General features: G+C 52.6%; 1 protein-coding gene across 4 annotated transcripts in view; it reads right to left on the minus strand.

Annotated features, from left to right (window-relative positions):
• NACC2 (NACC family member 2) overlaps positions 1–14,200 on the minus strand; it is a 45,687-nt gene that overhangs the window by 13,281 nt on the left and 18,206 nt on the right. Inside the window, exons 1-2 of one of the 4 annotated variants that reach the window (XM_032200371.1) lie at positions 7,843–7,928; positions 611–1,537 (exon numbers count right to left, since the gene is read on the minus strand). In XM_032200371.1, coding sequence (XP_032056262.1) covers positions 611–1,475 — 865 coding nt within the window. In that variant the 5' untranslated portion in view covers positions 1,476–1,537; positions 7,843–7,928. Of the gene's footprint in view, positions 1–610; positions 1,538–2,883; positions 3,230–7,805; positions 7,929–14,200 lie in introns of those variants that run through there. The other 3 variants (XM_032200369.1, XM_032200368.1, XM_032200370.1) reach the window with 3 other exon arrangements.

Raw genomic sequence — 14,200 nt, forward strand, 5'->3', positions numbered from 1 at the left:
CACAGGAAATGGGTGCTACTGCAAGCAGGGGGGGGGAGCAGAGCCTCCCTGCTCGCCTTTCTGCAGATATCCCTAACGAGCATCTTCTGTGAAGATGATTTATTCGATGACGTTCGGAGGAAGGCAGAAGAACATGCTCACCACTTATTTCAAAGGGCCAGGAGGGAGCCTCACACCCCATGGCCCAGCCACACTGCCTCAGGACGATGCTGCCCTCCACGGGTGACCCTCGGGTGCCCCACGGGTGCCCCACAGCACAGGGATCGGCCGTGGGGCCAGGCGCCCACGGCGCGGCGCTCGCCAACGACGGCCTGCTTGGTGGCTGACGAGCCCATTTTGGGTGACGTAGCCTCTGACCTAAAGTGTCCCAGCTGGGGACACGGCACGTGAGCGGTGGCACCGGGGGACCTGCCCACGCCGTACCAGGACAGAGGCTTCCACCGCCTCAGGCTGCTGAGTGCAGATGTCCCCAGCACTGCAGGCACTGCAACGCACGTGAACGAGCAAAGTGCCCGAAGCCAACAGCCCCCAACCACCTGCACTGCCCGGAGAAGGACCGAGAAAAAACTTGAGGAGAGCAGAAAACCAAAGGATGGAGACGGTTCGTTACCAGAGTAGCCTCCCGAGGACTTGATGTACATCTGCCCGTACTGCTCCTCCACCATGGTGTCGTACGCCTCGTCGTCTTCCTCGTCCTCCTCGTTGTGGTAGGACGTGGGGCTGTCGGTGGTGGGAATGCTGCTGGCGCCGGGGCTGGTCCGCTCCCCCTGCGAGTACTGCACCTGCTGCACGTTGGGCAGGAGGGTGGCCAGGTTGGGCACCCCGTAGTAGGAGACCCGGGACAGCTTCAGGGGGCCGGCGGCGGGGCCACCGCCTCCCGCGCCGTCCCGGGTGGCCGGCTCGAGGGGCCGCTTGGCTGCCAAGCCGGGCACGGCGGCCGCCTGCAGCTCCAGGTTCTCGTGCTTGACGCGGGTGAGGAGCGGGATGGGCATGGAGGGGGACATGACGTAGGGCGCCGAGGCCGACTGCAGCTGGTTGCAGGGGCTCTGCGGCTCCGAGCTGGGGTCTTCGATCATGGCGGTCTGAGAGTCACAGTGGGGGGAGCTCACCTTGAACATCAAGTCTGTCCCTTTCTCCACGATGTGCTGGATCTGCAGGAAGCCCGCCGTGTACATCACCACCAGCTGCTCGCTCGCAGCCATGGTGAGCTTGCCGGTGTAGCAAAAGGAGAGGATCTGCTGGAAGCAAGCGGGGGGCACCGTCCCCGGCAGCTCGAAGGCGTTTTTGCTGTTCCCACTGAACAAGTCTCGGAAGTAGAGGCTGCTGGCGGCCAGCACCGCCCGGTGAGCCTTGAAGGCTTGGCCTTTCACCACGATGGAGACATCGCAGTACAGCCCCAGCAGCCGCTGCTCGTTCAGGCAGCCCAGCACGGTGTTCCCGAAGTTGGGAATCTCTATGTGCAACATCTGCGACATGGCTCAGGATCAGCTGGAGCTCCTCAGACATTCAATGCAGGGATATCCAAAGTAGGGCACATCTGAAAAAGGGAGAAGGCAGGGAGAAAGGAACAGCGTTTTTAGACAGTTCACCGGCACACGCAGAAGCAGAGGAACCAGCCTCGCCGCACATCAAAGGCTCCGAACTCAGCTCAGAGCCAATGCAGAGAAGCAATTGCTTATAAAATCACTTATCGATGTTTCTAAACAACGCTGAAAATGCTATTGGTGGATGGCAAGGGATATTCCAAAATTCAAATATTTTCTTAAAGTTGTGGTCTGTTTAAATAAACACCGCTGATTTATTCCCCCCGGGGTTTACTTTATGCAGGAAAATCTGAACCGTAATGGGAGAGGAGAGAACAGTAAAGCACACGTAAAACAGACAGACCTTGGGCAGCATTATATAAGAAACACAACAACAACCACCGGCGATGCTGAAACTACAGAAAAGATATTTTTAAAGCAACGTGCCATTTTGCCTGAAATAAATACAGGATTCTGTCGGGAGCAACAGCTCCCATGAAAAAGCACTCCACAGAGCGACCTTCCCGTTTGCACCAGAAAGAGGAAGCCTTTCGACAGCCAAACCCCTTCCCGACAGAATCATCCCGAACAAAACGGCTCTTAGCTAAAATTTGGGCAGATGCCCCAGCCCCAGCCGGGTGCTGCCCAGAGGCCGCTGGACCCTCCGACATGTGCCCTAGGTTTGGGGGTCCCGGCACAGCCCGGGGCAGCCCCCTCCCTCTTTTTTTCTGTCCCCCCCCACCCCGGTACCTTCCTGCGGCGGGGGCAATTTTGCCTCTCACATCCCAGGGGAAGGCTCGGCTGAACGTGGAGCCGGTGAGCGAGCCCCGCACGACGCCGAGGAGGTTAATTTTAGTGCATTCTGGGCACTAAAACTCCGGCGAAGCAAATCACTGCGTATTCAGCGGCACGCAGCCATAGCCCAGGACCCCCCCACCCCGGCCACCCCCCCCGCGAGCTCCGTGCCACAGTCCAGGAGATTTAAAATCCCCCCCCCCCCAAGCCTTTAACGCGGATGAAAAGAAAAACTACGTTTAACTAGTGCCGAAAGATCACAAGAACATCATTAAAAATAATCATGATAATAAAAAAAGAAGTTCATCAGAGAAGGATTAAAAAAAATAAATAAATCTGTTCCGAAAAGAGAATAACCCACAAAGAGCTGCTCTGTTCCCAGTGCTGGGGAAGAAAAAAAAAAAAAAAAAAAAAAAAAAAGAGTCCTATCTGCAAGGCCACGGGGTAACAGGAAGAAAAGGGAACGCGCTCAGAGCCAATTTAATTGTATCTGCATGGTTTAAAAAAAAAAATTCTTCCGAGCGAGGAACTTCTTGGACCCCTCGCCGCCTGCGCGGGCACGTACCTTACAGACCGCACATCCAGCGCCCGCCGGAGGGTCCCCGGTCCCTCCTTATCGCCCCGTCGGCTGCGCTCTGTGCGGCGACGGCGATGGCTCAGGGGGGAAAAAAATAGTATCAGCCCCTCCGTTTGTATCTGCTGGAGCTCAAGCTTTTACCAAGTCAAATCTCCACGGCAGTGCACAGCATCTAAATGAATAGGCCGGATGCAGATTAACATTCAGGCTGCTCTCTGCAATGAATAGAGCCCTTTGATTAGGGACCTGAAGTAAATGCCAGTTTCAAACCGAAGCTTTAAAAACAGAGAAATATCAGTGCCAGAGGAATGCTCTCAGTGTTGGTACAAGACAGACTTTTGATGAGTCACTGCAATGCAAACAAAGATGGCAGAAATACTGTACTGTATGCTGATGAAATGCTTAGTGGTGCCACGGCAACTGAGACAGGTTTTAAATTTATAGTGCAGTTTTGCATATGAATTACGCTGTAAACTGCCTCCCCTGCCATCTAGTACATCCAGAGTGTCAAAGCATTTAAACTATTCCAAACAGTCTGCAGCGCTGGCACTGCTGCTGGTAACTCCTCGGGCTTGGGGAAGGGGCGGCGAGCACAGCAGCCCGCACCCCAGCACCCCCACCCCGCACCCCAGCACCCCAAAATCCTGCCCTGAGCCCCGGCATCCCCCTGCTGCCACCCCAAAGGGGCACGGGAATGCCCAGGTCAGCACGAAATAAAGAAATAAAGGTGCTCTGTGGGCAGCCACAGGCATGGCCCACCTCCCGCCAGCCCCCCCCCCCTCCCCGAACATACAAGAAAGCCTTTCAAATGCAGGAAAAATGTTTACCCCTTGGGGAAAGCTTCTTTCAGTCTGTGGCTGAATCCACTAAAAGCAAATCCATTTGCTTAAGTAATGAAATCCTAGTCACATTGTCTCCTGGATTCAGATTTTAAATTACCTTCGCATTTATTGAGCATGTTTGGTGCTATTTTCTGGGAAAGAGGGTGGGGCCTTACTTTGCTTACTTATCTCTTGCCCAGAGCGTTTTTATTTCAATTATTGCTCTAGGATTTGTTTCAATGGCTCTGCTCAGATGGTCACACGCAGTTCGAATTTAAGAGATTAAAGATCCAGCCACCCTTAGACAAGGACGACAGGGGAGAGTGCAGACATGGTCTGTGGCACCCCATCTTGGTCCTTCCCCAGATTTTTGGCCCATATCTCCACTTTGCTGCCCTGGCACCTGCCTGGTGCACCAAGCTGTGCCCCCAGGACCACAGCGAGCTGCCCCTGTCCCCATTTGGGTGCCTGCCCTCAAACAGGGTGACCCCCAGCACCGCCACTGCCTGGCAGAGCTCCCAGATCAGCCCAGGTCTCCTCTGCCTCTTGCTGATGAGGGAAATAAAAGCACGAAGAGGTGACTGAGGCGACCACACATCTCCACAAGAAGGTTGGAGAAGACACCGCAATGGCCAAGCCCACAGCCCTCCTCCAACCACGACGCTGCCAGCTTGTCCAAAAAGTCATGGAGCCTCCCCCAGCAAACGCGGGTTCGCTCTAGATCTGTAAAAATTCCTGATTTTTTATGTGTGATTTATGCTTTCTGCTTTCGTCACATCAGCTAGGGTGGCAGGAGGGGACACGGAGAAGAGGTGGCCTCGTCTCTGTCCAGCCTCACCTCAGAGCGGCGCCCATGGGTCCCCAGGCCCAGCAGGGCTTGGGCAGGCCGTGCTTTGGGGTTTTAAGTTGAAAACTGACATTTAAGCAAGGGATCCTTGCTGGCAGCTTGGGACAAAGGTCCCCATGGGGTGAAAGTCCCTGCTCCCCCACCAGTCCCCCCCTAGCCCACACTGGCCCCATAGCAAGCCTCCTTCTGAGGGCCGGCCTCCACAGGGAGGCTTGCTTAGCGGGGTCAGCCCTGCTGGCACAGAATGAGGTAACTTAAAACAGGTAAAAATTATTACCATTGCTTAGAAGATGCTCTACAAACAGGTCAGACGTGCCAGGAGGCACCCACAACTCAAAAATAGCCAGAATTGCACTGTTTTGGGATATGTCTAAGCCAGCGAGGCAACAAAACTAGTGCCCCAGCCTAGCAAATGGTCGGCAGATTTCATTTTAAACTTGCCACGAAACATCAGAGTTTGAAGCAAGATGCTCCCTCCATTCCCCCCATCTCCCAGCAGGTTTCTGCTCTCAAACCAGCCAGGCCTCGCCAGGTGAGCGCCCACACCACCAGCCCCTGGCAGAGAAAGGCTCTGGCAAATGTAGAAATAATGGTAAAGGCAGTGACACCACCCAACGTCTGGGCTGGAAACACTACCCAGAACACAAGCAAACACTCAGGAGCTTTTAGAAGCCCAAATGACTTAAATTGCAGGCCAGAAGTGGTGTTTTTTTTTGTTTCTTCCTCCTTTTACCTCATCCCTTCATGGCAGAACTATGGGTAACCAAAATAAGACCAAGAAATGAGATAATGTTGTGTTGGAAGCCAAGCAGAACCTGCCCACCACCACACCTCGCATCCCCTAAAACCAGCAGCAGCCAGACATCACCACAGCAAGAGGGTGAAGTGAGTCCCTGTAGGGTGATCGGAGTTCTCCCAACACCACAAACCTTGGACAAAACCAGATTGAAAACAAACAAACCACCCCCTCCTAATTATTTCAGGTATGTGACAACTGAAACAAAACATCGTCTTGTTTTCTAATGGAAGCCTCTTACATGAGCTGTTAGATATACCAGGACAGTTTGTACGTTTCTGCGTGACTTCTGTAAAGTCAGAGCCTTTGCCACAAGAAGTTCATAAAAAATTCAGCTGCCATTTGATACAACTTCTGTGAGAGTTTCCAGGTTCTGCGTTCACATGCTTTGAGGAAAAAAAAAAAAAAAAGAAAAAGAAAAAAAGAAAAAAAAAAGCAGGTTTGCTCCGTCCTAAAGTATTTTTCTGCTCAAAGGCCTGAAATGTCAGGGCTAGACGACAACAAAGAAAAATGCATCGACCTGGAATATGATGCTGGCATCACATCTCCCACGGGAGTAATCAGAAATAATTAGATAATTTATTTAAATTGTCTTTTCCTTAGCCAAGGGGGAAAGGGGAGTCGCAGACTCAACCAAGAAAAAAAAAAAAAAAGCCAAAAAGGGTTCCTAAAAAAGGGTCCCTACCATAACTTTCTGAGAGGTGAGGCTGCGGGAGGACAAAGGCAGCAGAAACCCTCCGGCGGCCGGGGACAAAGCACCGCAGAGGGCTGCCACGTCCCAGGAGCACAAGGAAACAGCTGAAAAGTCCTGCCCTGGAGGGCCCCAGCGGGTCAAAAGAAACTTCCCTTTCTTCTGTAAATGAGGAGAGGGAGGGAAAATAATAAATGATTATAATAATCACATTTTTAAAAAATTGCACCCCTGGGCTTCAGGCTGCCGGGGCTGGAGCAGGGAGGTGCCGATCTGTTGGCAGCAGGGATGCTCGCTGACAGCCCGGCTCTGCCTGCAGGGTTTGGGGCTGTTTTCCCCTTTTTTACCAAGAGGGAATGCTCTTTTTGCCCAAGGGGGAGCATGCAGAAGCACGCTGCTCAGTGCCAGAGCCCTGCTGCTGCCACTCCCGGGAGGGGGGGGGGGGGGGGGGGGGGGGGGCAAAAGGTGCTGGATGGGTGCTGTGCACCCCTCCCAGGATGTGCCTGCAGCAGGAGACCCAACCGGAAAAAAAAAAAAAAAAAAGGAAAAAAGAAAAAAAAGGGGTCGTCCCCCCTGTTTTGGAAGTCCCAGTTTGGGGCAGGGACATGAAGGGAAGGGACTGGGGTCAGAGATGCAAAGTGCTGCGAATGCCAGTGCTGCTCAATGCCGTCTGTGGCAGGGGAAAGGAGCCAAGGTTAAGTTTGGTGCTCGGGTGCCAGGCACGGCTCCTCGGCTCCGTGCTGCGGCACCGGGGCTCCTGCAGCTCCAAAGTGCCTGGCTGCGAGAGGCAAGCGGGGCCGCGAGCTAACAGCCCCCGGCTTCAGTCTGGCAGCCGGCGGCGAGCGGCGAAGCGAGGTTATTTCTGGTCTGTTAAGGCAGGGAAATGGGAATTTGCAAAGCTGGGTAAGTAAGAGAAGCAGCGTGCGCAGGGCAGCCGCCTGCTCCTCCAAGTTCGCAGGGAAAGCGGGCGGCTCGGGATGCTGCTCCTGGGGGAGCGGTGGCGGCAGCAGCGCCGGTGGCAGCGTGTCCCCGCGGGGAGCGCTTCTCCCGGCAGCGCCCCGCGCTCCCTCCCGCTGCAGCGCTGGCAGCGGGGCTGCAGGATGCGTCCTGCTGCAAGGTGAGTCACTCGCAGCCTCCCCGAGCCGCCGCCGCTCGAGGTCACGGACCCGGGCAGGCTCCTGCCTCCGAAGCGCAGCGGTTCGGCCAAGGCGAGGCGTGTGGCTGCCATTATTTTTTTAATTAGGTTGTTTGTTTTGTTGTTTTCTTTTTTTTTTTCTTCCTCCTTATCTATCACTGATTTTAAGAGCTCGCAAAGCAAGGACATGCAAAAATAGAAAATGCAACATCTAATTATTTTTTTTTTTTTTCCACATTACTACAGGGAAAGGGGTAAAGGAGACATGGTTAGAAAATAAAACTATTCTGCAGAATGTCATTTTCTACAGCCTAACACAGCTCCTCAAGATCCAGCCAAAGTTACAAGCCCCTGAAGCACCAGAAAGCACACAGCACCCCGCTACCACGCCTGCTGCAAAGCCGTGCATTTCCTGCATCCCGTCACAAACACTAATTCACCTCCGTAACGCATCAAAAAGACAAGTGTCATGCTGAATCGTATTCTCCTCACTCCTCGCACACAACAGCAGAGCTAGCAATATATAACATGCATGACTCAGTCCTACCACCATGCCACCACAGAGCAGAAAGCCTTAAAATAAAGTAAATATCTTAAAAGGTCAATTAAGAAAAGCTTACAAAACATCAGACGCTGCTTCTCGCTAGAGCTCATTACCTAGTATGGTGGAGCTGCCTGTGTGTTTTTTTTTCTTGTGCAAGTTAGTCTGTGAGTCAGCATTAACACACATGAGAACATCAGGAATACTGCCTAGTTCTGATGCAATGGAGGTTGTAAAAAAAAAAAAAAAAAAACCTCGCGCTCCGTTTGGACAGGAGCCTGTAATTCAATTGCCTTTACTTTTCAATTACTGCATAGCCTACCGTTACCAAACTGCATAGGGGAAGGAAACTTTGCTTACATCTCTGTCTCAAAATTAATGACTTCTTACTTCTGGCTACAGTTTATTCTCCCTGCTTTCACAAAATAAAAAGTAGGCATAATATAAATTAACCCTTTGAGGGCGGCTGAGTCCCCGGAGCTCGCAGGATCTCCGTGTTTTGGGAGGAATTTTAGCACTGGGGAGTGACACTGCCAAAAAGTTCTGGCGAAGGCAGACATTTATACATTAAACTTTTAGTACTCTATAAAGCGAAGCTACAATTGCATCTGAGCTTGATCCTTAATGGAAATATAAGCTTGCAGATAAGGAAAGTTACATACTGCAGACATTTAACTCTGTTCTCGCAGGCTCGCAGCAGCAAACACGAGGTCACACGGGATGTTGTGCAGAAGTGGCACCACTGGGCTTTGGGTAAAGCCACCAAAAAACCTGGAGGTGCTGTGACAGGCAGAACAGGACACAAGGCAGTCACTGCAGCCCGTGATGCCCGTGTTTCGCTGTGCCTCCATGAGTGCCACAAGGTTACTGCGAGCCCACGAAGCCCCTGATGGAGCTTGTAGGGGCGCTGATTGCAGCCCACCTCGTCCCTTGGGGCAGCGGACCTGGGGAGCCCCCAGTGCTACCCAGCCAGGGCCGCCTTGGGCATCACAAGCAGGTTCCACATCCCAGTTTGGTTTGTTGGTTGCTTTTTATATGAAAACACAAGCACTAAACAATTCTTGGGTCTTTATGAACAAGTACAAGTCGTTATTAATGCTCATTAACCAAGAAGGAACCCCCCCAATATCCCAGACCGATCTTTCCGCAGCTTTGCTGGCACATAGCTCTGCCTGAGGCCAGCTGAGCCCTGGGTTGTTCCCCAAGCGTGTGGGACACTTGCATACAGATGAATCGAGTTTTAAAGGAAAAAAAAACCCAAGCAGCAACTCCCGGGCCAAGTTCTCATGTGCCAAACTTCCCAACCGCCGCGGCGCGGCTCGACAGCGTTTCAAAAGAATTCCAGCGCTGTTTTGAATACTGCTGACAATCTTCCTCGTCAAAATTTGTAATTTAAATACCTCCAACGCGAGAAGCGCGCGGCTCCCCGGGGTGCACCCGGCTCCCCCCACCCCAGCCCTGCTTTGGGATCAGCATCCCACAACGCTCCCCATCGCCCCCCATCATCCTTGGGCATCACGGGGGATCCTCCCCACGGTCCTCCAGCCACCAACACCTCCACGATGGTTCTCCAGATTACCGGGGGATGAACCGGCCCCGCACACTGCAGACCCTAATTCTCCCCTTTTCCCCATACTTTATGGGTGCGCCCACACGAACTGCCCGGATTCCTACAGCAAGGAAGGGTTAAGCCGAGGAGCCCCGGTGCCCAGCCCCGCAGTTAACCAGCAGATAAGACGTTCCTTCACATGACTTCGGATGTGTCAATAAACCAAAAATAATTCTATGCAAATAAGCCTAATTGTGGAGGAACAGCAAAATTAATTTCTTCGGGCACACGCAGTTTGAGAGGAAGCAGCTCCATTTTGGCTGAAGCATGTTTAAGATTCCCTCCCGGTGCTGCAGAGCACCTTGAAAGGTCGACGAGCGCTTTCATATTCTCGGATCCATCTACAACACTGCAGCAGATGAAACGGATTGACCTATACGAGAACCGAAACGGGCTAGGTGAAATAATCCATCAACACCCTTTCCCAGCCGCAGCAGCGTTTGTCATGGGCACGTTTGGAAAGAGCACCTACCTACTGCAGCTGATAGCGGGCTCGATAGGTTTTAAATAATGGCCACGCTCCCACGGGAGGTAACCAAACACGGCATAAATAGCTGCAGAGCAGCGGAGCCGGTACGCAACATAAAATACGTCCATATTAAAGTGTGCACGAAGCCTGTGCCCATTACTGAACTCATTAAAGACAGTGATACTTTGTAACACACTCTAATCTTTAATATTCATAGCTTGCTTCATTTGCATATCATGCCATAAATAGTTGAAGCAGAGGTAAAACACAAAGCGCTCTACTTGCATTTCTAATTATGCCTAAAATCAAATGTAAATCACAACACATCCAAGACAGAAAATATTAAATTTGCTGTCTCTCCATTAAAATATTAAAATAAATAATAAAAAAACCCAAACCAATTATTTTTTAGGAAGAAAATCCAAAGCACAGAGCCGGGATGACCCTGTTACGAGCAAGGGCTGCGGTGTCGGAGCTGGGCCCGTGGCCGTGTGCCTGGATGTGGCTGCAGCGACCCCACTGCCCATCCCGCTGCTCCCTGGTGCTCGCCCCGGGTTTGTGCCGTGTTTGCTTCCCTGTTTGTTCTCCTGTGCCCCATGCACCAAGCCCCAAGAACTGCAACCACCACCGAGCCGTGCTGCAGCTGCTCCTTTGACCTTGGGCTCTGAGGGAACAAAAGCAGCACTTTTCTGCGGGGAGGCTGGGAAATCTTAACCCAAGGAGGTGAATTTGGAGAATCGGATTGAGATCTAACTTGTGCTGCAGTGCTGCAGGCTGCTGCTGGCGGTGTGGGTGCGGAGGGACACACGGCCCTGCTGGATGGAAACCTCACAGCTGGGGAGCGGCCCCAAAGCCCATAGCGGGGTGCTCAGGACTATGTCTGGGTGACTCTGAGAGCTCTCCAACGCCCATGGCTCCATGAACATCTCCCCAGCCCTGCTGCATCGTGTGGCAAAGCAGCCCCAGCACCCAGCACTGCTGCCTGGGGACACCCGGAGCCTTCCTCCCCATCCCCCTCCTCCTCCTCTGCTCCTAAGTTGCTGCTAACGACAGGGAAGTGCAGCAACCACGGCACTCTGAATAAAGTTCTGAAGATCCATGGCCAAAAATTTCATTAAAATCTACCTAACCGAGTTTTGGAAAAGTGGGGCAAAAATTGCTTCTGCCAAAAGGCATTTTTGGAAGCCCCCAGACCCACACGCAGGATGGAGGAGGATGGCCCATGGCTTGCCACCAACCACCTCTGTGCTCCCCTTTCTTTTACCCCTTGGCCTGCAGCTGCACACTGTGGCGTAAGGAAGGACTGCCGAGGGTAGCTGTCCTCAGGGAAAAATGCACTTTTAAATCACTTCAGCTGGGACTGCTTGGGGATCTTGGCGTTTGCAGCACCCCAAGATCCCATCGCTGGCAGGCTCAGAGCCTTTTGCCACCCCCAGGCTCTTGCATGACACCGGCGCTTCTTCCTGCTGCCTCGCCAGGCTTCTTCCCAGTTCAAGAAAAATACCGTAGTTGTTCTACCACAGAGCTAAAGTATCTCTTCAGCAAGATCTACCTCCAAAGAATTCCAGAGCAGTAATTAAATTTAACCCCGAAAGGTGAGTGTTTACTCCTTTGTCCCGGTTAATACAGCTGGCATACAGAGAGAAGTGAAAGCGAGCTGCTCAGTGTGCAGAGCTTTTTTGCTGTTCATATGTACCCTGGCATTTTGCCCGGACCTATTTTTAAGCCCATTTACTAGAAATCCCACAAATTAAAGGAAATACGGATAATGTTGTAAGAATCCTTTGGGCCAAATAAAAGCTACACATAATTTTCCTTGCGCATCAGACTAAGATCCTTAACCACAAAAACCAGATTTCCCCAAAGCTCTTTTGCAACTGCGAGAGAATCTCGTTTTGTAAAAAAAAAATAATAATAATAATAATAAAAAAAAAAAGGTGCTCCGATTCCCGGCCGGATGCCGAGGGGCAGCGCAGCAGGTGGCATGAGGCACGAAGCGGACACTGCCAGGCCCAACAAGGCCGCTGGTGATGGCAGTGGAGCCTTCAGGGAGTGTTTATACATGTAGGGAGCCATGAGATGTGCCTTGAGGGGTTTTTGTCTGCACGGAGAGCTGTGTGGCCTCCAGAGGTGTGAGGCCTTGCTTCCCAGCTCAGCCCCAGCCATGTGTGGCGCATGCAGAGCATCGTATCACAGGGAGGCCCCAGTACATCCCAGTCCCGCCCAGCCCAGCCTGGACCCACTGCAGGACCCAGCCCCAAAATGTGCCCTGAGGGCAGTGACAGGAATCACAGAATGGTTTGGGTGAGCCCACACAGAGCCACAGACACGACCCCACCAGCCCAGGCTGCCCAAAGCCCCCCCAGCCTGGTCCTGGATGGGGCACCCACAGCTCCTTGGGGCACCCTGGGCCTCACCTCCCTCAGAGCGACCAATTTCTTCCTAATATCTGACCTAAACCTTCCCTCTTTTAGCTTAAAACCATCCCTGCCACCTCCAGCTCATAAAACTGCTCTGATCAAGCTCTAACAAAGCCATTCTCTGCGCCTGTAGCAGGTGGGAGTCCAGTGATAAGAAACGGGTGAGAGAAGTGCCCACAGCCAGGGCCGGGACAGAGGCAGCCAGATCCGTGCTGACCCCAGGAAGGGACTGCAGTGGGAGCAAAGTGCGGGCGTTCAAACCAAACCAAACCAAACCCAAGCCAAGAAACACACACCTGGGATTTAAAAGGAAACTAGCAAGCAGGTATGTTTCAACAGAATTCATAAAACAAGCATAAAAAGCCCCAAACCACACCAGTAAACGCGGCTTTTGGGGTTAGTCCTTGCGGGAGGGGGCTTCGCTCCCTGCAGCTGTGCGGCAGCAAGGTGAAGCAACCCTCATTAAACCTGCCTCTCCTTTCGGCCTCGTTCCTCCCCAGCAGTCCCTGAAAACGTCCTCCTCGCAAACATTTCAACCTCCTTTTAGAAAGAAAAATAATTACGCAGGGGAATAAACACTCCCCTTCTACAAACGCACAGAAGTGAGCAGTTAAACACGCAACTTTGGGAACTTTTCCAAGATTTATATGTTTTGCATGAAAAGCAAATGTTTTTTTCCTGCCTGGGAAAACATTTAAATGCCACGCTTAGGAAGCCAAGTCCGTTTGTTCCTGCTCAATGCTGCTTCTTGGGCAGAACCCAACCCGAGCCTCGAGCAGCCCAGGGACCGGTGCCCACCCCGTGGCCGAGCCCCTGCAGACCCTACACAGATGGGGCTCATCAGTGCCGCCCTTCTCGCTCCCCCCACGCAGCCGGATTCAGCCCAGACATGGGGTTTTCCACCCCTGCTCTCCGAGCAGAGGAGGCTCGGCAAACCTGGAGCCTTCCCCTGGTTAACAACCCAACCGGGCCATGACCCCAATCCGTTCTGCTTTCCTGGGAAGAGGAGGAGGAGGAGCTGGGAAGGAAGGGGTGAGGCTGAGCCTGGGAAGAAGGCAGGAGGATGCTTTACTTTTATTTCTCTCTATCCTACTCGACTTTTAACTGGCAATAAATTGAACCAGCTCTGGCCATTTCGGTAGCCACGAGCTGCCTCCTCATGGGGCAGGGCTGCCCCCCGGGCTCGGCTCCCCTTCTCTGCCCCCGAGCAACACCAGCAAGACCCTAAAATGTGGAGCTCTGCCCAGTCCCAATGCCAAGTCCTCGCTGGGACACCTGGATGCTTGTCACCGCAAAGCCCTCCTGCTTTTTGCAACAACACGGCAAGTGATTTCCCTCTATTTTCCCACTTATTTCTATATTTTTAAAATCTTTCTGGCCAGTTAGACCAGAACCATCACAATTGCGAAATCCAGGAAATGTGCTGCAACACTCTGTAATACTTGCAAGGCAATTAGCCAAAAACCTCACACAAATAAGCTTTTTTGCCACACCATTCTAACCACCAAGCATTAACCCATTTCTTAGGAAACGACATCTGCTGAAATAACTTCCTAATCTAGGAGCAGGCATGGAAAAAGAGCCGCCGCAGTATCTCTAGCCCGTGGTAAACAACATCTCCAGCCAGAGCTGCTCCACCAGAAGACCTCAAAGTCACCCTGGCTGAGTGCATGGCTTGTCCCGGGCTCTGTCCCCAAGGCATCAGCTCGCCAGGAAAGCTGGCACGTGGGGAGTTTTCCCTGCAGCATCCAGGCACCGGTGTATGGAAACACGGCGCTTCCTCGGAGAGCCCGTGGCGAAGGCGATGGCAGGAGAAGCCGAGGATTTTTGGGATGGGGGTTTGCACCACTGAGCTCTGCTTCTGTAGGACCCGAGCTGAACCCGACTGCGTTAGAAATAAATCACAGCACAGGCAGGACAGCTCCCAGGCAGTAATTGGGAAGAATAAAGAAGCCACTGGGCAATAACGCAGACAG

This window comes from Aythya fuligula, chromosome 19 (genome assembly GCF_009819795.1).
Source record: "Aythya fuligula isolate bAytFul2 chromosome 19, bAytFul2.pri, whole genome shotgun sequence".
Lineage (NCBI taxonomy): Eukaryota > Metazoa > Chordata > Aves > Anseriformes > Anatidae > Aythya > Aythya fuligula.